This window comes from Squalius cephalus (genome assembly GCF_949319135.1).
Source record: "Squalius cephalus genome assembly, chromosome: 23".
Taxonomy (NCBI): Eukaryota; Metazoa; Chordata; class Actinopteri; order Cypriniformes; family Leuciscidae; genus Squalius; species Squalius cephalus.
This window is the reverse complement of record NC_137144.1, coordinates 14947401-14968800: the sequence shown is the minus strand read 5'-3', so window position 1 is coordinate 14968800 and position 21400 is coordinate 14947401. Positions and strand designations below refer to the sequence as shown.

At 36.7% G+C, this 21400-nt stretch overlaps 1 protein-coding gene across 13 annotated transcripts in view; it reads right to left on the bottom strand.

The window, feature by feature from the left end:
- The window catches only part of cadps2 (Ca++-dependent secretion activator 2), a 148548-nt gene that overhangs the window by 36060 nt on the left and 91088 nt on the right, over positions 1–21400 (bottom strand). For all 13 annotated transcript variants that reach the window (XR_013819953.1, XM_079860242.1, XM_079860234.1 and 10 more), the window contains exons 7-13: positions 21238–21349; positions 20667–20806; positions 15758–15824; positions 15114–15222; positions 14105–14311; positions 10957–11093; positions 5283–5470 (exon numbers count right to left, since the gene is read on the bottom strand). Coding sequence is in view for 12 of the 13 variants with exons in the window: in XM_079860242.1 (XP_079716368.1) it covers positions 5283–5470; positions 10957–11093; positions 14105–14311; positions 15114–15222; positions 15758–15824; positions 20667–20806; positions 21238–21349 (960 nt within the window). In the remaining variant the exon portion in view is untranslated. The remainder of the gene's footprint in view (positions 1–5282; positions 5471–10956; positions 11094–14104; positions 14312–15113; positions 15223–15757; positions 15825–20666; positions 20807–21237; positions 21350–21400) is intronic.

Here is a 21400-nt window from a genome sequence, read left to right as displayed (position 1 = left end):
ATTAGTTATGATAAATGATGTATGCTTTAGTAGATGCCACGAGTCAGTTTGACTTCACTACCCATAATTCTGAAGAGATATCCACCAATCAGAGAAGTTGCTGTTACTATAGAAACAAAAATTAATGCAAAAGAGCTCAGCAGTTTTTGGACTAGCCTGTATAATTACAATAGCCTATATGTAGATTGTTTTTTAGCTATTGTTGCAAATTTTCTTTGTAATGCAAATAACATTCAATTTTGTTGTGGAAAATGTATAATATTTGTTTTTATTATATATATTTTATAATAATAATTATATTACAAAATGTATTTGTAAAAAAAAAAAAAAAAAAATTCAAAACAATACATATTTGTGTAAAAAATGTATGATAATAAATATTAAAACGAATATTAAATAAATGTTAAATGTATAATTTAAAGAATAATATATTTTTCAAAAATGTAGTGCTGGGCAACGATTAATCGCAATTAATCACATCCAAAATAAAAGTTTTTGTTTACGTAATATATGTGTGTGTACTGTGTATAATTATTTTGTACACATGCATGTATATTTAAGAAAAATGTGTTATTTATATATAAAATATTTATATATAAATATTTATATACAGTATACACATGCAAATATTTCTTAAATATATACATGCATATGTGTGTATTTATATATACAAAATAATTATACACAGTACACACACATATTATGTAAACAAACTTTTATCTTGGATGTGATTAAACTCGATTTATTTGTTGTCAAGCACAAAAAATTATATATAAAAATATTTTTAGAAATATAAATACTATAATATTGTGAAATAAAATTGTTAAAAAAACTAAATATAGTTATATACAATATATTGTTTATCAAACATAATATTTTTTATAATACTATATATATAATATTATTATTTAATTACATAATTTTCACTGTTTCTTGTGATTGTCGTCCGAATACACAGTGAACACACGTTAGAGATGCACGGATCAACTTTAACAATCACCCGAATCCGCTGTTAAAAATAAATCATCCACCAGCCACATGATTTTCTCAGATTTAGATATCCGCACCCGTTCGTCACATTACAATCATTCGAATTCTCAGTGTTAAGCTGGTAACGTATTACACTGAATTAGGCTTCTGTTCAATTAACATTAAGTAATTAAGTAAAAAATTCTTCTTTGGCAAAACTACATTTCCTTAATAGCCACCGTTTCCGTCACTGCAACTTCCCGAACACACACAAGAGAAATTAAATACATTCATAATCACACCAAGCAAAGGCTGGATATAGGTGTTATGAATTTATTTTTAATTCTCCTTTTTGAAAATTCTCTCTGATCTGTTTTGCCTCCATTGCCGCTTAAACAAGTGGACCCTGCAACTGCGTAGATAGTCTGCAAATTAGTGCCTGACAAAAAAATTCAGCTTTAAACACGTTCATTTCCATCATTAATGGTTTATCTCATCCACCAGCGACCCACTCGCATTTAATTGGAATGTTATTTTTTATTACTTGGCCCGTCTGACCCACTGATATAACTGTGATCTGCGCATCACTAACACACGGCTTACAACTCTTTATTGATCCATTTAAAAAAAATCACAAAATCCCTCCAGGGAAAATGAATTCCCAGACCCAAGACTGCAGAAAAAGTGTGTGGTCTCTGTTGTGCTCTTGGAGTCGGTGGGTGCAAGCTCAGTAGTGGAGATAAATATGGCAACAATCTTCACAGGTTTTAAGCTGCACACTCACCGTCAGAAAGGCTTACTGTCATAACCGTTTCTTGAGTTATTGACTGACGCATTAGATCAGTTGAGCGGATGCATTTTCATCTGAACTGAAGATGAGAGGTCCTCTGGACCAGGGTTAAGGCTATTGTTAATTTCAGCAGCAAAGAAATTGGCTAATAAAATGTGAGATGAGTAAATGCATGCTTACATTTAGTCTGGAAGTACAATATCATGTTCACACAACACACACACCGCCTCTGCACTTATTTCTCTCAACATGGGGACAGAAGAGGTGTCAGTCAATAAATGGGAAAACAAAGTAACTTGCATTACTTGCAAAAAGTAACTCAAATATTTTGTTGTAAATATACAAGTAATGCTTTACTTTACTAGTTACACATTACTTGTACTGTGTTTTCATGTAATTTTGAAAGGAATATCAAAAGAAAAGATAATTTTTTAATTCTTCTGAACAACAAATATTTAACTGGTGCACTATTGGATTTCCTTTAATACATCCAACACTGACTACATGTACAGTTCTGGTCAGAATAATTGGCAACCTTGATAAATACGATCAAAGAAAGCTTGGAAAATAAATCTGCATTGTTTATCCTGTATCTGTCATTGAAGTCAAACAACTGAAAGTGAAAATAAATGTTTTTCTCCAAAAACACATTGGCCACAATTATTGGCACCCCTAGAAATTCTTATGAGTAAAATATCTCATATTTATATCTCAAGCATATTCCCACTGATGTCTAATTTGTTCTTTTAGCACACCAGGGTGACTAGGAGCATGAAAGGAGCATTCTGTGGTCAGATGAAACTTAATAAAAAGTTGCAAACAGGGATAAAAAGTACCCCATGCCCACGGTTAAATATACCGCTGGATCTTTAATGTTGTGGGCCTATTTTTCTGCTGGAGGTCCTGGACATCTTGTTCAGATACATGGTATCATGGATTCTATCAAATATCAACATAAAAGATCAAAAACCTGAACGCCTCTGCTAGAAATCTTATAACGGGCCATGTTTGGATCTTCCATAAGGACAATGATCCAAAACAAACACTAAAATCAACACAAAAATGTGTCACTGGGCACAAAATGAAGCTTCTGCCATGGCCGTCCAAGTCACCTGAACCCTACAGAAAATGAGTGGGCTGAACTGAAGAGAAGAAGCGCCAACATGGATCTGGGAATCTGAAGGATCTGGAGAGATGATCTTCAGGTGTCAGGTGTTCTCCAAACTCATCAGGCATTATGGGAGAAAACTCAGAGCTGTTATCTTGGCAAAAGGAGGTATGGAATAAAAGGGTGTCATCAATTGTGGCCAATATATATTAGAGAAACACATTAGAGATTTTCCCCCCCATTTAAACATTTTTTTCCGTCAATGAAAGGTAAGATTTTTGTGATTTTTTTAATTAAAAAAACAAAAGGATTAACAATACAGATTTATTTTCACAGGCTTCTTTGTTCATATTTACCAAGGGTGCCAATAATTCTGACCAGGACTGCATAAAGAAGTCATATTGAAATATGGCCAAGGTAGTAGCAGCACAAAGATTCGATATATTCCCATGAACGCTCTCCACACACGACTGCACGGCTGAACTGTCATTATTCAAACAACACCCCCCTCCAACAAAAAGCTACTCATGCCAATTTTCCTCATTTGTAACTGATGATTATCTTGAGAGGCTAATCATTACTGTTCCTAATTGACTAAATCAGCCATCAAAGAGAAGGAGCACATCCGTGTGTATTTAACATCTAATCAGTCAATTGACGGGTGATTCGAGGTAAGTGGAAAACCAACAGCTTTCAGTACACGCGAACACAAAGGACTTCGCCAACAAGTGGACAAGGGACATTGCTCATACCACGAGCTGCAGTCAGTCCTCTTACCGCTCACACAAGCCTATTTTAGTCTTTAAGTAATGTCAAACCATCAATAATTCGCATAATCAATTACAGAAAACAAGCTTGTATAAAATTCTGATCCTCAGAGGCCTTATCAAAGAGAAATTATTAAAATGTAGAAGGAGCACAAATGGACTCTGTAATTACGGTTTAATTGCTTCACGTTTTGAGATAATAGAGAAACATTAATTAATTTGCCAAGCAGACGCTCTCAGTCTCTCTTTGAGTGATGCTGAACATGGCTGCCACGCTGAGCGCCTCCCGAGTGATTAAAGTATTTCTTCTGTCTTCTCGTTCCTTTTGTATGCCCACCCATTATGTGCGGACAAAAGCCATTCTGAGTGTTGTTTTTTTTTTTCCTTTTTGTGATCTATCAAACATGTGGGACTTCTCATTTGTCCAACACAAACGAAATCCTTGATTTCAAACACTCAATACGTGAGAATTCAAAATGCACAACCTCCTGGGAAACCAAATGTTCCTTGCTGTCTGAAAGGCCTATAGGGCATTGTTAAAGTGCTTGTTGTTATATATAAATGATAAGAGACCATTTTTCACACGTTGTCAGTTTTATTCAATTTTTTTTTAACTTTCCCCATGACATTGAACCAAAATAAAATATCGGCATCAATAAAATGTGTACATGTATACTAATAATTATTTTACAATTATAAAAAAAAAAAATAAAAAAAAATCTACTATCCCATCTGAAATGTAATTGTCTGTAATATATATATATATATATATATATATATATATATATATATATATATATATATATATTAGGGCTGTCAAAAGATTAATCGCGATTAATCGCATCCAAAATAAAAGTTTGTTTACATAATATATGTGTGTGTACTGTGTATAATTATTTTGTATATATAAATACACACACATGCATGTATATATTTAAGAAATATTTGCATACATATACTGTATATATATTTATATAGTTTATATTATATATAAATATATATTTTTTTATATATAAATAACACATTTTTCTTAAATATATACATGCATCTGTGTGTATTTATATATACAAATTTAATTATACACAGTACACACACATATATTATTAAAAACAAACTTTTATTTTGGATGCGATTAATCGCGATTAATCTTTTGACAGCCCTAATGTATATATACATTATATATATATATATATATATATATATATATATATATATATATATATATATATATATATATATATAAATAAAAGACTGATATTTTTCAAATATATATATATACAGAGAGAGAGAGAGAGAGAGAGAGAGAGAGAGAGAGAGAGAGAGAGAGAAGAGAGAAGTCATTTTAATAATTTTCAAATAAAGTATTATAATATTTGAAATATTTATTGTATGTATACATGTTTATACATATACGCATAATTAATTAATTGTATTAAAATTCAGAAAGATTTCAGCCCTTCTGTAGCTCTAACAGTACAGAATGGCACTGATATGGTCATGGTCATGGGTTCGATTCCCAGGAAAAGCAAAAACTGGTAACAAAAATGTGTACCTTGAATGTAATCTAAGTCAATTTGGATAAAAGTATCAGCCAAATGCATGAAATGAAAATGAAAATGTGCACAAACCAACAAACATATTCTAATACCTGTTTCCGTGGACATGTGAGGCACAGAAGGCATAGCTGTAGTGCAGGAGTGTGGGGTCCACCAGGGCGTTGTTATCTGAGAAATCCATCAGGTCTTTCAGGTAGCAGAGGTGACGATGACAGCCCCTCACCCCGTATCGAGCGCAGTACTCGTCCAGGACAAACACCTGACCGGGGCTGAACCAACCCTGCAAACACAACAGCACATGATGACAATAAAACACATTTACTATGAGCATGACATTAGCTGATCTCAGCCAAATGCTACAGAAATGTGTATCCTAACATAACATAACGTACATATTTATGAATGTATAATTTATAAATTTCGATAATACTACATTAAATTTGCAAATTTTTCTCTAAGACTCCTAAATATACAGCTGTATAAAAAACGGGAGTCACAACAATTTTCTTTAATAAACATTTCATAAGAATGCCTTTCATTTGATTCGCTCACATCACATACATCAGCATCATCCTCGCAGTAAAAAAACAAGCGGATTATTAAGTGACTCATTGCATTTGGTGAGTGTTTATTTTGGAGTTTAGATACACGTCGCCTAATAAAGGCGTACAACATACACATGTTCTGTATCTGAAGGCCAAAAGCAACAAGCACCACAGTAAACAGCGAAGAAAAAGTTTTTTAAAAATGCCGCTGACCCCAACAGGACCTCCGTGAAGTCAAGACATTCGTCAAACGTACACCCGTACCTAGTTTCTCCTCGACAACACTGCTACGCTAATTGAACTCGAAGTGTCTAATTTCAGCACGCCTCTCATTTCACGCCAAGACACACACACACACAAAACCAAACCGCGGCGTGCGAGACGAGCTCTTCCAAAAAAAAATATTGTTAAAAACACCCCTTCTATTTCCAACATTTAAACAAACGAGTGCAAGGTTAAGTGCAAACAATTAATTCATAGGCAGAAAAGTCACACGTAATGCAGGCGGGTGGAGATCGCCGCGAGGCTCCTGTTGCATTCATTAGCTCATTCATCCCTCACATAATAACTAAATTAGGCATGAATCTTACAAACTTAATTAAGACGCCTTCTCTGAAGGAACGTTAGCAAATTAACACTTTGAGGGGGCCGCTCGCCCACGACGGTGCGGAGGGCCGCGAATCAAGGAGAACTGCGATGTCTGAGACGTTCACAGGAGACCGGCAGTCACGAGGGACCGTCGCACGCGAGATACCGAGACCCTCTGACCTCCCGTCAGGAGCAAAGACAGCGAGCTTCATTAAAGTCCAGTGACGCACGATTCCAACAAAGCTGATGCACGGTGTATTTTGAGATACGTGCACTTGATAGTCTGACCTATTCAAACCCGCTCTATTGCTATTTGCATTACTCTAAATGTCGGTTAAGTGCTTATATGACAGCCAGACGCCTTTCAAACCGTTCAATGTTTACAGATACTATATGAATACAGTGTGTGTTACGCAAGAAGCATCCAATCTTGCAATCTCAAAAGTATGGTTTCCCACAGTCATATGCATAAACTCTCAATTTTGAGTAGAAATTGGCGTTGGTGAGTAAATAACCCGGAGTTACTCACCAGTTGGCCGGTAACTTTATAGACATACAAACCATTTACTAAAGGAAACATCTGTCGAGCTTTCTGACAACTTTGACCTCTGGGGGAAATTTGTCATGAGAAGTTTATCTAGGAGAGCTTTTTTCTTCCAGAACTTCATCTGGTGATGTGGAGTATTTAAAAAAAAAAGAAATATTGGTGTAGAAACAATCGTCACTAAGATACTAAGATAAAGATAATTACAAAGCCACGTAACATGTTGAATTAAACGTGAAATAGCCTTTTTATTGTAAAACATAAAATTAAAATTAAAATATGAAATATAAATCTAATTTGTGATGATGCAAGTGACACAATGACCCGTGCAACGTCACTTAAAATGCAATAAAACGCAAAATAATCCCACTGTCATATGGACAAAGCACAATAAAAATAAATGTAAAATAACATTTTATGACCATTAAAAAAAAGTTTGGAACCTTAAATTTTAATCTCAACAATAACTTGTGATGTGCAAAAACGTACTTAATTAAAATGTAAATAATTATAATAATTTTAAAATGCTAGATAAAAATTATTTTATGGAGCCAGTGGAAATATTAACTTCTTTCCCAACTGGGCCAGCAAAAAATAAATAAATAAAAAAATAAATAAAAAAAACACATTTAAGGCCTGAGCAACCGCCCATCTTTCTACTTTTTCCCCCTTCAACTTTCTTCTGTCACAGTCCGTCTCTACCCGTCTTGGTCAGATCTATTAATATTGCACCATTCAGGGCTGAGGCACGGTGGCCCAGCGCCGAGCCGAGTGCCACAAGATGTTCCACTCTGGCAAACAGATGGCCTGCTCGTGTCTTGGCTCCTACCGCTCAATTAACCGCTAACGACCGACTGAGACGGCAGCAGCATCATCCTAACCAACACGGCCCAGTCTGGCTCTCACACACACACACACACACACACACACACAGAAGGAGACTGACGACAAAACCTTGCTTGTGGACGACAAAACCAATTTAGTTTTTTGGCTTAATATATATTACACAAGAAAAGTTCACTAAGAAAAACAAAAATAAGTTCTCTATGGTATAAACTGGATTTTCTAAATCAGTAAAGGATACAAAAAGAAATGTATTTATAAAATAATGTATTTATATTATTTTTTATATTATATGATTTGAATATATATAGTCTATGAATTTATTGTTGCACACACACACACACACACACACACACACACACACACACACACACACACACACATACATATATATATATATATATATATACAGATAGATAGATAGATAGATAGATACAGGTATACTTGTTAATTTTGTTATATTTTTTCTATATTGCAATTTATATAAAAAGAAGCATGTTTGCACAGAAAACAATGACTTAATTTAAATATTAGGGCTTTTTCGGCACATTTAGCTCTCGGCTAAACTGGATTGTGTCGCTAGTGCACTAAAATGCCATAACTTTAAAAAAATTGCACCTCAGACCTTCAAAAAAAAAAGCAATTTATTTGAATATAATTGACGAACCAACTAATAAGTCAACAGCCTCTCCTGCTGGATTCATATGAGTCTCTTGTGTGGTCAAGGCTTGAATCACTTTATTTCCTTCAGTAACTGACAGTGATAGAAAGCTTTTTATGGACCATCTATAGGCCATTATGGCTTGTTAATAAGGGCAAGCATGGAGGAGTGTGTCACAGGGAGAGTGTGTGATTATGGGATGGAGGGTGAAGGGGATGTGAGTAATTATATTAAGGTTGGAGCATGACTGCTCATCACTGTCCCTAATTTGAGGACACATTCACAGCCTGAACTTTTTGATTGCAAATATACACTTTTTTTTTTTTTTAGCCACTTCTGAGGATGCACACACAGTCCAATGAATCTAGTGTTCACATTCCCTGTAGTTACGAGGAAAGAAAATCCAAATATTGGTCTTTGAATCACCAACAGCTCACTGAACCTAATCCCTGTATCAAACGACAGCTGACGCAAAAAAAAAGTTGAGCCCTACAACAGCATCACTTATTGATTTTCCTTCAGGCCACTTTTATTGATTGTGAGCTTGAAAATCTGAGACTTGAAGGCTAATATATAATATAATAATATATATGTAATATAATATACTACAATTATCTATCTATCTATCTATCTATCTATCTATCTATATATATATATATATATATATATATATATATATATATATATATATATATATATATATATGTATGTATGTATGTATGTATGTATGTATGTATATATATATATGATTTCACGCCACATGTGGGATCATACTGAATCGAAAACTTCAAAAAACATTTTTTGATGTTTTCGATGATCCCAAATGTGGTGTGAAATCAGATTAAAAGATTGACAAATTTGTAATGCCATAAACATGTACATGTGCTTACATTACAATAGCAGCTGATGCAGGTAAACAGATATTGCCAAAACTGTCTGAACAAACGGATCGGATTTCATTACTTGCAATCCTAAAGATTGCAAAAAACCTCATCTGAATCCAAAGATAGAGAAGACTGAAATCTGTTTTGATTATATATATTCTATATAAGACACATTTTGTAGTCAATCATATAGTATGCATGTGGTCTACTGCAAAATCCGTTCCCCCTCCGTTCGTTTCCCTGAAAACAGGCCCACTCCCCCACAGATGTCACATCCCAGAAGGCATGGGAAAAGCAGCACATTCAGGTGGCTTTTGTGGCTCCCTTTTAGCTGAACACAGAAGTTTGAACAAAGGCTGGGGAGTCTTTACAAAGAGCCAAACGCAGACAGAGTCATTCAGAAGCTGAATGGATAACAGAAGGTGCTCACTCGGAGCAGGTATGGAGCGACAATGGGGACGAAAAGAGAGGGGGGGGGGGGGCACACATATATATATGTATTAAATTTTTTTTTTTTTTTATCATTTGCTGATTTATATATATATATATATATATATATATATATATATATATATATATATATATATATAAATAACAAAATTATTAATTTGCACCATTGGCTGTGTACCTCCACCCAACTTGTAGTCGATTGTGGACTATTTACCCGCATATGTTCCTAACGCCTGTTCCAATCTCATCACACGCACACAGGCATAAACATACTAACTCAGTCCCAGCAGGGATCTTTTATTCAACGCAGTAAATGGAGGAGACGGGATGCAAGTGGATGGTTTTCCTATTTGGGTTGTATTGATTGGAAGTGTTTATCCCTGTCTTAACCGTGAGCCCTCACTCAGCCGGAGGGCTATATCCCTCCCCGTCAGTCATACAGTATAAACCCCTCCTCTATTATACTTTCACCAACACATCACACACTCACTTACGAGCAGGCACAAATGGAATCAACAGACTTTATGCTAATTTTGCAAATGCATTTAAAACGTTCTCATTTTATAACGGACAGAACACAATCTATTCCCAATCTAGTCTTATGAATCAGTTTCTTTTTTTTTTAGTAAATCAAAGCCGTCCAGCACAACCAGTGAAGTCTAATCAATTCCTGAACGAATTATTCTTATATGCCAGTTCATTTTAGTGAATCAAAACCACTCAAAACAACCAGTGTAGTCTGACTTCTGAACAAATTACTCATATAAGCTGATTCTTTTTAGTGAATCGAATCTATTCATCCCTACCAGTCAAGTCCAAGCAATTCCTGAATAAATGATTCTTATATGTCGGCTCGTTTTAGTGAATCAAAAACATACAGCGCTTCCCAATGGAATCCCAGATGAATGATTCTAGCTAGCATCTAGCATTCTAGTCTAGCATCCAAATGAATCAGTTGTATGAACTAATTCTTTTCAATTAATCAAAAACATACAGTGCAACCAGTGTAGCCCAATCGATTCCTAAACAAATGATTTTTTTAGGAGTCAAACACATACAGCTTAAATTTGTATATTTATGCTGCGAATTATATCATCACTCGCCAAATATTCCCCAAATATTTCTTTCTCAAGTCCTAGCCATAAAGTAACCAGAATTGTTCAGAGGATCCGCTACCTAAAAAAACACATCATAGAATATGTGTGATTCTTCAAATAACAACACACAGATTTGTGCTCTCTCTCAGCTCACCAGGCAGGAGAAGGAGTCGTTCATGCGATGTGTGAGCGTGTGTTTCTGCAGGATGAAGAACAGGCTGGTGTGGTCGAAGTTGCAGGGCATGGCAGAGATGAGCTCCTCCACTCCCTGTCTCTGAGTCTTCTCCAGACCTGTGCCAGAAACACACACAGTCAGAAGTCTGGCACGCGCTGGCATACGGGGGCCGTTTTGTGCTGGGAATCTCATCCCCACCATAAGAGATGGCCAGTTAATGCCCGTTTAGTGCTGTTAATACATGAAGACATTCATTAGAGCAAAAGGGGGAAAATGTATATTTCAAAGAATTTTATACCTACTACTATTCACTGTGACGGTTCACAACGCTGTGTTAAAAAAGACCAAAATCTGTTTTTGGTTACACAGTCTCCATCTTCGTACACATCCCCGAGTGTTTGCATTTCACCTCTTTTGGCCAAAGCTACGCTGTGAAACTCAGTTTTCCACATTTCAGCTGCAAATACTGGCAGGCGCTAGGGAAGCGTGGCTGTAAACTGCTGTAAAATATTAGCACTTTGTCCACATGCCCACATAAATATCGGCACCAAAGTGCTCTAATTTATCAATCGAACACCCCTTGCATTCAAACCGGCATTCAGCCTTTTAAAATAAAGGGCAGATGTTCGCTAAGCTACGATGGGCTGAATGTCCTGATCTTTAGCGCATTAAAAGTTGTGTGGAAACAGCATATAAACAATAACGCGTGAGTCCCGAGCACTTAAAGCAATTTTTCCGGTGGCTGGTGAAGACAGGTGAGTTGTATGAAAGTGATGTCCCTCGTTCAGACTGCGCTGATTGAGTCTCGACCTTGAGTAAAAGGAGCGCACCTTTGTGAGAGCGCTGTAATTAGGAGGAGCGCGGGCGCACGTTCGCTGGCGGTCTGTCCCGTTTGCATTCAGACTTCCTGACACGAGGAAATTGAATGCGGGAGAGGGAGCGAAAAAAAGCCGACACGTCGGGCATGATGCAAAGAGGGCGAGGGGTCAGGGCAAGTCAGAGAAAGAGGGAGAGGAAAGAAAGACGCGAGGCAGAAAAAGCAGGAGAAAGCACTAAAAGTGTGCCCAAGTTCATTTCCAGTCCTTTCACAAGCGTCCTCAAAATGGGCTAATGGGAGGTCTGTGAAAAGCCTAACACTCGCTGGCGGCGTGTTGAGAGCCCACATGTGCAGAGCGAGGGCCTTCACTTCTCAAGGACCACAAAAGACCAAGGCTTTTGAGACACATCTCCTGACGCCTCCATGGCCAGCGGCACCTTCTTGAGACGAGCATTAGTGATTGCTTTTATTAACGCTGCCATTTCTGGCATGCCAACGACTTCATATTGATGGGGAAAAAGCCCCGTACGTGCCTGGAAGCAGTGTGGGCATTTGTTGGTTCCCCCCAAAAACATCACTTGTTGGGTGAGCAGAAGTACGATCTCCAATCGACGAGAGTCGGCCCCATTGTCCGTCCCTTTTAATTCGATGTAGGTCATTTTACATTCATAACACCGAGAAAGGGACAGAAAAGAGACAAAAGGAGATAAAGAGGAGCGAGACGTGGTATTGATCCACGTTGCGAGTCTGACGGATCGGGTTTGACAGGAGCGGCACATTGATCCGTGTCAACTTTAAGTTACCGCTTTTGTCCACGGACAAGTGGACGGAGTCAGAGCGGAGGGGGTGCGTCGTGTTTAATCCCAGCTGAAGGGGCCGGGAACGTGCCTCGTGTGCTTCCCGGTCCAGGAGTCACGTCAGCAGTCACATCCATCTGACATCTCCCGACAAGGAGGACGGGAGCTTTATGACAGGTATCAACTGCGATATCGCAGGTACGGCCTGGCGGGTCGCTTCAAGTGAAACCAGCCAGGGTTGGGAAGACTAATGAAGCAGGACAGGACATCGGTGTTCACACGCTTGGATATGAAACCCGAGCCTTTGACGTAAAACACAGATCTGTCTATGAGAGGACGCCGGTCACTGTTGAGTCTAAGGCAGTGAGACAGCTCAGAGCTGAGATCTGTGCGAATCAATCAATGATAGGAAGTCCAATGTCAGGGCGAGTTAATAACTTCACGGACTCGTGAAGCCAAACATGCTGGATTTTGTTAACAGGCATCAAATGGGTCTGGATTTTTGAGTTTTAGGTGAATTCATTGGATGGCATTTTGAAATTCGTTTTCATCGCACGATAAAATGCAATCTGTAAGAAGTATTTCTGAAAGAATGCGTGACCTTTTAATTGGCCGAATACCACAGTTATCAGTGGCTTCAATGGCATTCGCACGGCAAGAACAGACAATCATGATCCGACAGGCACTCAGGAACTTCTCCATGCTTTTTTCATGTTCTTTATCATACGATTCGCCATCATTCAAGGTGCTTTTTGCATCCAATCTCATAGATATGAAAAGATGCATCGAAAAATAACAGTGTACGAAGTCCAGTAAGACAAGAGAAAGGAGACCTTGAAAAATGGTTTATGAAACTCAATGGCGGCGCTTGCGAGGATAGAGCCACTTTGTGAAGTCGAGGCTTCAGGAAGACACTTTAATCATAACTCAAAAGCCATTTTTAAGTTTATCAGTGCTCATAAAAAAAAGATGCTATACAGTGATTTCATACATATGACCAGATGAGATTGTTTCTAGTTTTAAAGAATTTTCCTTAGCACTTAAGGTTCTGCACTAAATGAATGCCCTGTAGCTCTCAGAGCGGTTCTTCAGGAGAGATAATGATATAAACCTCATTCGGCTCACTCTCTGTTTGTTGAAAGTGAGCAAACTGTAGCATTTCAGTTGTGTAAAGGTTCCTCCTTTCACACAGCAGCAGTGTTTGGGTTATTCAAGCCCCCCGCTGACATTTGTTTAGACTGTGTCTGTGCAGCGGCCCAATGGATCGATGGCTGGCCACCACAACCTCCAATTTCAAAGTCCATTCAAGAGGGGACAGCTGAAGGTGGCAGAAAAAGAGCCCACTTTCTCTTCATTTTTACACATTCGTTTAGCAACCTTTGAAGGTTTTAAATTTGAGCATTACATTTTTTTTTGACGTGTCTGAAATCAATTGTGTATTGCAATGTCATTTGAAGACGCTTAGTGATTAAGATCATATTAGCATCTGAGAGATGAATAAAAGATAACGTACTGAGTAAGGACACAGGGGCATCTTTTTGGGCGTTTCCTCCTCTGCAGTTCTGCTGGTTCTGGGCGGGCGCTAGTGGTTTATAGGATTGGCCTGTGGCGCGGTACATGGCCTGGACCCAAAGAGCGCGGTCCTGATCGTCATTGCTGGCGAACACCACCTGATCACCTTCTCGGACAGCGCTGAAGAACGCTCTACCCCCCTGAAGACCTGCAGAGATGTTGATGTTGTTGTTGTTGCAAATTGATCTGTCTCAGTCCGCTCACTCCGCTAAGAAACACTGATATATATGTGTTTTTGTTGCTCACTTTATGCATCTACTACACACATGATGTCTCACTATAATGTGTTTCGTTCATTTGATGCTGATCTCAAAAGTAGCACTGCTTTATACTCTGATAAACGTAAATATATATATATATATATATATATATCAAATAAATAAATGCATTTTACATTTTATACAGTATACCACGAAAAACATCTAAATTATTTGGCCAGAGTTGTCTCACATAAGAATGCTGTAGAGATTTTTTATAATTATTAAATAAGATGATAAATCTAAAATATATTATTTACATATTATAAAATATGTATATAAAATATGTTATAAATGTATGGATATATTACCATAAGATTATAAATATGCATTTATAATCTACAACATATTACACTGTAAATATTTTTTATTTTTACATATAAATTATAAAATTATACTCCCTTAAGGCATGTCGACTTAATTTGCACATTATTATTATTATTATTACAGGATATTCTGAATCTATAAATGCTGTTTCCCTTTAATTCATTCTCTGTAATTAACCAGATTCTGTTTTTCTTCAATATTTCATACCCACGTCATTTCTTTCTTTCAAATGTAAAACTCTAATTTAAGACAGGGCTCACTGAAATTTATTGTAATTATGCTTACTCATCCAATTTTTTAACTGCGCACAGAAGCATTTGACTGAGTTCCTGAATAACTGGTTAGTGTTGAGGCGTGTGTGTGTACCTGGCTGCGGATCGGAGTAATCTACCGTATACCCGTCCAACTGCATCAGCTCATGCGGCTCGGACTTCTTCTCCCGGAAACTGCACATGGCAAATGTGTACTGACTCACCTGAGAGAGAGAGGAGATCATTGGAACATTTTTGCCCAATTAAAAAAAAAACGACAAAAAAAAAACATGGAATTTTTAAATTTTGTGCATGGATGAATTGTGGTATTCTAATCGAATGTACTACATTTTAAAAAATGATTACATAAATGTTTACGCCAACAGAAAGCCATATTTCTTGCTCTTTGAGTGTGTGTGTGTGTGTGTGTTATACATCAAATTAAACAAGAGAACCTGATGATTCAAATTATACCAGTTCCGTCGTTTCCATCTTTCTCTTGTAAAATATTGTAAACAGAAATTTCTGCCATCACCTCAGGAAAATGGTGGTTATGTATGATAGTGATTTGGCTTATTTTTTTTATTAAACCAAATGGCGTTACAAAACTAAAATAAATACTACAAAATTAGTTTTCTTTTGAAAAACTAATTCTCTAGAAGTAAACACAAAACGCATGAAAACCATTAAAAATAAGTGCTTTTCCGCGCGACAAATGAATTTAATTTAAATATAAAGATGTAATTAGTGTCAACCCACCTGAACAAGCACAAAATATCTCCTCTTCCATCGCTTCCACACTCGCTGGCCTAAAGCGTAAAGATACCTACACAGAAAAGCACATAATGATGAGTGTCATGGATAAATCGAATTGACATGAGGAAAAAAAATAATCATGTTAAAAATACCATAATCATCAAGCCAAGGTTTAAAACCCATATAGGAAGTTTATGCCATTCATTAAATCCCAAAAGCCTGAATTCTATCATGTTCACTGAATGACGGAGAATCGTAGGCTATTGATTAACACACATTCTTGAAAATATAACAAAAAAGAAGAATGCGTGCAGAAATATGGGTGAGGTGAAATCAATTCTTCATAAATGGACACATGGGGAAAAAAAAAAAAACTCCAGTCAAGGTTGAGGGAGCAATGAGTGCATGGAAGCGTGCCAATCCGGGTTAACATGTGGCAGAGGTAATCTTCCACTTGTGAAAGTGATTTTCAGCTCACTCTCCGACACCTTTCTGATACACATGATCCCATTTAGACGGCAACAATGGCCGGCAAACGGTGGGCAGGACGACCTCCGGGTGAACGCAGGCACTTTCCAGCCGACTTCGCTCACTCCGCGTCAGATAAATGATAATAATATTCTAAAAATACACAACATTTGTTTGATTAGAATGAAAAAGTTCATGTTTTCCTATCAGTAGTGTAGATAAGAAGCAGTCAGCGGGTGGAGAAGAGCTGCAATAATAGAGCTTTAAAATGTTTGACATTCAGACTATTTAATTTCACACATCAAGAAATTAACGCGACATGGTTTTATTATAAATTATAATAGCATAAAACACAACACCACACTGTAAAAAAAGTGATCAGTTGACTTAACTTAAAAAAGTGAGGAAACCTGTAGCCTTAGTAATAAACTTTATGCGTAATTGAAAAAATTAAGTTACGTGAACTTGACAAATCCACAAAACAATTTTTTTTTTTAATTACGCATGAAGTTACAGCAGAAAGTGCTCAACCTGTTTGTAGGCTATAAAAACTATTTAAATCGCCCCGGCCTGTTCCCACGGTCCACCAACATCCGGGAAAAGTCAATAGGTTCGTCACTTATAAATTGCACAATGCACGTTAAGATACTGTATTGAGCTTTTAAATATAATACAACTGTTAAGCTCCCAATTTATGCCAATATGACTGTAAAAAGCTAGATTAAACACATTATTATAAGAAAGCTTCCTTAGATGTTATTACAACGGTAGCAGTGCCCCCATGTGGTTGAACGCCAGTATTGCAGATCAAATAATTTGGGCCTTGTTTGTGAAACATAAGCAGAATTGATTTCTCTGGTATAAAAGCATTAGTAAATAACCTGTCATTCAATTTAATGCCATAATATACATTAAAAAAAAGTAATTTGCGAATAATTTGCATAGATATTAAAAACATTTTACAATCCGAACTAAAATAAAATACAACTATTAGATGAAAAACTCAAAAAAAAAATTGAAATTGAAATGTTGCATTTGGCAAGTAATTGAAATAAACATGATTGAGTACTAAAAGAACTAAACTGTAATAAAATTAATAGAATTTTTTTTAAAAATTACAAAAGCACACATAATTTCCAAAACCGAAATTAAAATGAAAACTTAAAATATAAAAGTTTTATTTAAAAATATAAATAAACATTCTTATAGTATGTAAATAAAATGAAAACAACATTATCTTATTAAACTTTCTGTCTTAGCAATAGGAAATATCAAAAATTTCAAGCAATAACACAAATCAATGAGTCACAAATGCAATGTGCGGTTGTAACCGAAAAGGAAGGTTAATGAAGATTTTATGAGAGAAAAATGTGAATGTGTAAAAAAGGGCTTTAATGTGAGCCCTGGCCCTCAAACGAATGAGGGCAAAGATGGTTTTAAAGGGGTACAAAGAGAAGTACAAAAAAAAAAGGAGCATGGGGGAGAAAGAAAGCGGGAGCGAGACAGACTGATCAGACTAGAGCTGGCAGCTCTCTCTCTCTCTCAGGGCCGCGCTGGGTCACTCCACAAAACTGAATGCCTCCCAATTCTTCAGTCGCTCTGCTGATAAACAGATGGCTTCTTTTAATGGGGTGCACCCAACCTGAAAATCCCGCTCCCTCTCTTCCCATGCACTGGGACAGTCATCAGGTGTTTGTTTTGGTAGATGCGAGCGGGTATATGGGCAACTGGACAAAACCGAAGACTGGTTTGATTTTGGTCTTGCGAATCTCAAAAGACCTGTTGAAGAAATCTGATATTTGTCTAACTGGAAAAATGAAGACAATTTTAATAAAATGAACTATAATGTACAATTCATTTGATTTCAACTTTGCTGTTTAGGTAGGTAAAAAGTAATTTACAAAACACTTATAAACAAATTATTCATATAATATTTTAATTAATATTTAATGTTCTATATAATTTTTTTGTTTACTTGTGTTTAATCCTGTCAAATTTATATTTAACTTTTTCAATGTAGCTATTTATTTGAATGTTCATTATTTCATTTTTTTTGCACTTTTGTTGCTTTTATAAATATCAAATCTAAATTCTTGACCAGAAAAACAACGATAAATTAATTTCATAATGCTTTCTTTGTTTTTTTGTTTACTTAGGTTTAATGTTGCCACATTTTTATTTAAATGTTATTTATTTTTAAATGTAGCCATTTTATTTGAATTGTTCATTTGTTTTCCTCCCTTGTAATCCTGCTGCTTTTATAAATACCAAATCAGAATTTAATACATTTTTTTAATGCTTTCTTTGTTTTTTTGGTTTACTTATGTTTACTGTTGCCAAATGTTTATTCAAATGGTATTTAATGATGATATTTATTTGAATGTTCATTATTTCATTTTTAATTTCTAATCTGTTTTTCCTCCCTGACTTGTGCGGCATATTCCAAGTTTTCCGAAGCCACATTTATGTGAAGACCAGGCTGAAATTGGAGTCATTATTCATTAAAATATTGTCTGATGGAAAAAGAAAACAGAGGGTAAAGTAAGCAATTAAATATTGTATAAAATGTCACAATCATATAAATTTGATTCTCAATATGTCTCAGCACAAAAGTATGCACTATGTCTGTGTGAGATGGTTTGAATCTGTCTGAGCATGTAAATGGTCCTCGTCCTCTGCAATGTCTAGTGTGATCTGCTATAGAGGTAATTCCAGGTTGAAGAGGCTTCTGCCAATTAGGACAGGGCTCTCAGGGAGCCGCTCTATAGAGGAATCACGCAGGGCCTCAGTGTAATTAGCAGGCTGATGGCACTGATATGACCCCTGACCCCGTCCCGCTCAGGGAAGGACCCCAGCAGCTGGTCCCGCACATCTTCTCTCCTCATACTCACTTTTGGAAACTATGGCGTTTACTGACAGGGCTCATACTGGATGAGTGAAAACAAACAGACAGAAGGATCTGATTTTTGTCATAAAATGAACTGACATTTACAATTAATTTGATTAAAAACATTGCTGTTTTAAAAAAGCAGGAAAAAAGGTAAAAAAAAAAAAAGTGGAAAATAAAGTAATTTACAAATAAATAAATAATTCTTATGTTTAATGTTGCCACATTTTTAATTGATGTTATTTCATTTAGCTATTTATTTTAATTTTCATTATAAAATTTTTCCTCTCTTGTAATTTTGTTGCTTTGAAAAATGCCAAATCTGAATTCATGACCAGTTAAATAAATAAATTAATTAAGGCTAGAGTGCCTTCTGTGTGAACGCAAACACGTCCCAGGATTGATCCCGGGATGCGGACCTAGTAACATTGCCGGGATCCCGGAACGCGCCCTGTGTGAACAAAAGGCAGGATCAATGCCGTAAGGGATGTCGTACACTGTAAAAAATTATATGATCAATAAGTTATTACAACATATGTTTTTACATTGCTTTAACTCATCAAAATAAGTTAAGCAATTTTCAACTTTTTTTTATAAGTTATACAAGATTCAACTCATTTAAAGTCAGTTTAAAGTAATTTAAGTTGAAATGACTTAAACATCCAATTTGATTGAACTTAAAATTTAAGGCAGCAACTTTATTTTTACAGTGTAGTGATTATGCTGAAGCTGAGATCGTTCGCCAGCTTAGTGGAACGGTACGCGATGCGATAGTTTATGATCGAATCAGAAAAAAAACGCACAAACGTGGTTTCGAGAGAGAGAAATCGCAGATCATAAGCAAACTTAAGGCGCTGCGGAGACATTATATGTCATATCGATGTCACAGATCTTTACGGGATGTGTGTGAACGCATGTACAGATTCCAGAAAATCACTGGCAGTGTGAATGAACCAAAATCAAACCAATCCGAGGCCAAATAATATGAATTTTCCGGAATATCCGTGCGAAAAGGGGTAGACAGAGCTAGTTTTGGGGATTTTATGAATAATCTTGGGGGTGTCAGTGTGTCAGACAAGATGCCATTTCCTGAGAGACTCCTGGAAGACTAAGTAAACTTAATGTGTGACATAAGGGGACTCACAAGAACAATAAATGAAATATACAATCACCAGACACAAGATGGCACTATAATCACGCTTTTCCCAATGTAACTCATTCATGTAAACTTGCTTTGAGCTGAATGGGTTTTGGGTTTTTTCCTACTAAGAAAAAAAAAAACATTCAAACAAATGCTAAACAAATTATATACAGTATATATTATCATTACAAGTTTACCTAAGGATTTATCCATTCTATATCTATATAATAATACAGATTATTCCCCACATGTGATTAAAGACCCTTATATTATTAAATAAATGTAATGTATCCATGGAATTTCTTTATAGTTCTAATGTGTGCATTGTTTTTTTCCCTCATGTATTTTATAATATAAACAAGCAAGAACATATTCAGATCCTGGAGGTCAGAATATGAGCATCATTATTGACGTACCCGCTATGCTTCATGTTGGGGGGCTTGTCCATGCGGACCGCCAGTTTGATTTTCAGATCCACATCTTGGCTGTTCTTGGGCACTACCATCTTGTGAAACTCTGCCGTTTTGGGCCCGTTTGTGGTGGGGTGAAGGACCACCTAGACAGAACAAGAGAGAAAAAAAGAGAAATGATTAGGACTGATACACCTGGATGGGCAGCTGGAGAAATAGGTGTGAAGGGGATGACGGGAGACGAGAGAAAAAGCGGGTTACTATCGGAGAGAGAGAGACGGCAGGAGAAAACGGATGGAGGAGGTGCAGTCTGTTTGAGTCTCTAATGGGCAGTCTCCATCTGTTACTGTGGGAGCGTGAGCCCTAATGACTAGAGATTTCCCTCGCCTGTAGCTCACTTTCCCCACACACACATACGGACACATGTGCACGTCACGTCACGGTTCACACACGGAGTGCGGAACATCTGTTCCCGCAACATCGACTAATTATTGAGCACATTGTGGAGATCGAACGCGGAGGAAGCTTGCTGTAAACCTCAGTGGTGGATGGACAGACAGACACACACTTGTCTCACCCTGCCAAGCTCTTTGTCCTCCAGAGCCAGGACTCCAGTGCTTTCGGTGAAGAGTTTGACTTTGACTGCGGGTAGGGGATGTGTGGTGGTGAAATCTCCTTGTGTGCCCCACCTGTGGCAGAAGAAAACAAATCAGCCGTCACAATAGGAGACTTCATTTTGC